At 63.1% G+C, this 1,019-nt stretch overlaps 1 protein-coding gene across 1 annotated transcript; it reads left to right on the top strand.

Annotated features, from left to right (window-relative positions):
- Positions 1–107: 107 nt before the first annotated feature.
- LOC122544809 (galactosylceramide sulfotransferase-like) lies at positions 108–593 on the top strand (the record flags this gene model as incomplete). The annotated part of the gene is made up of 1 exon (XM_043684131.1): positions 108–593. A coding segment is annotated over exon 1 (486 nt), but the record flags the coding sequence as incomplete, so codon positions are not given.
- Positions 594–1,019: the final 426 nt, after the last annotated feature.

Genomic DNA, 1,019 nt, shown 5'->3' with positions numbered 1-1,019 from the left:
TCCGTGCGGTTTGTTTTCCCAGCTCCCCCGCCCCTCGGGCCTGTTCCCGGCCTAGTCGTCCTGGTGCAGCCTCCAGCTCGCCTCCGTGCCTGCCCAGGTGGGACCTGATGTTCCTGAAGACCCACAAAGCCGGCAGCAGCACCATCACCAACATCCTGTTCCGTTACGGCGAGAGTCACGGCCTGAACTTCGCCTTCCCCTCGGGCCAGAGCCACTTCCAGTACCCTTGGCCCTTCCATCGGCGGGCGGTATCCGACTATACCCCGGGATCCTGCTACAACATCATCGCCAGCCACATGCGTTTCCACGGCGACGAGCTCCGGGGCCTGTTGCCCGTCGACCGCGTCTACTTCACCATCCTGCGCCACCCTGCCTCCCTCTTTGAGTCCAGCTTCCACTACTACGGGCCCAGCGTCCCCCTGACCTGGCGTATCCCGGGGCCAGACAAAATGGCCGCCTTCCTCCGCAACCCTTGGGCCTACTACAGGCCTGAGGCCTACAACAGCCACTACCTACGCAACCTACAGGCTTTTGACCTGGGCTACGACAAGGACATGGACCCCCACGAATCGCAGCTCCAGCAGATTTTACAGGTGACTCCCCGTCCGGGCCCTGGGGGCAGCTGAGGGTGGAGAGAGGGGGGAACCGGAGGAGGCAGGACCTCGGCTGACTGCCGCAGGATCGGGAATGGGGGTGCAGGCTGGACGGGCGACGAACGGCCTGGTGTCTGCTGATCACCCTCAGCTCCACTTTGCTGCGCTTTCCCCCGTGCTCCCCTTCCCTGAGGAACAATCTCTCTCTCTCTCTCTCTCTCTGCCCTGAACACACTCCAGGTCCCAGGCCCCCACAGCCCTCCCTCAGGAATGATAGCCCTCAGATTCACTCCCCTCGGAGAGGGAGAGGGAGAGGGAGGGGTACCCTCCTCATCTCCACCATCAGTGGGTGACCCCCTTCCCATGAGATGGTGTCCCTCTGGTCTATGTCTCTCCCACAACAGGAAGGAACCTCCCCATCACCCC

Source organism: Chiloscyllium plagiosum, unplaced genomic scaffold (genome assembly GCF_004010195.1).
Source record: "Chiloscyllium plagiosum isolate BGI_BamShark_2017 unplaced genomic scaffold, ASM401019v2 scaf_79746, whole genome shotgun sequence".
Lineage (NCBI taxonomy): Eukaryota > Metazoa > Chordata > Chondrichthyes > Orectolobiformes > Hemiscylliidae > Chiloscyllium > Chiloscyllium plagiosum.
The sequence above is the reverse complement of the archived record's forward strand: the minus strand, read 5'-3'. Positions and strand labels throughout refer to the sequence as shown.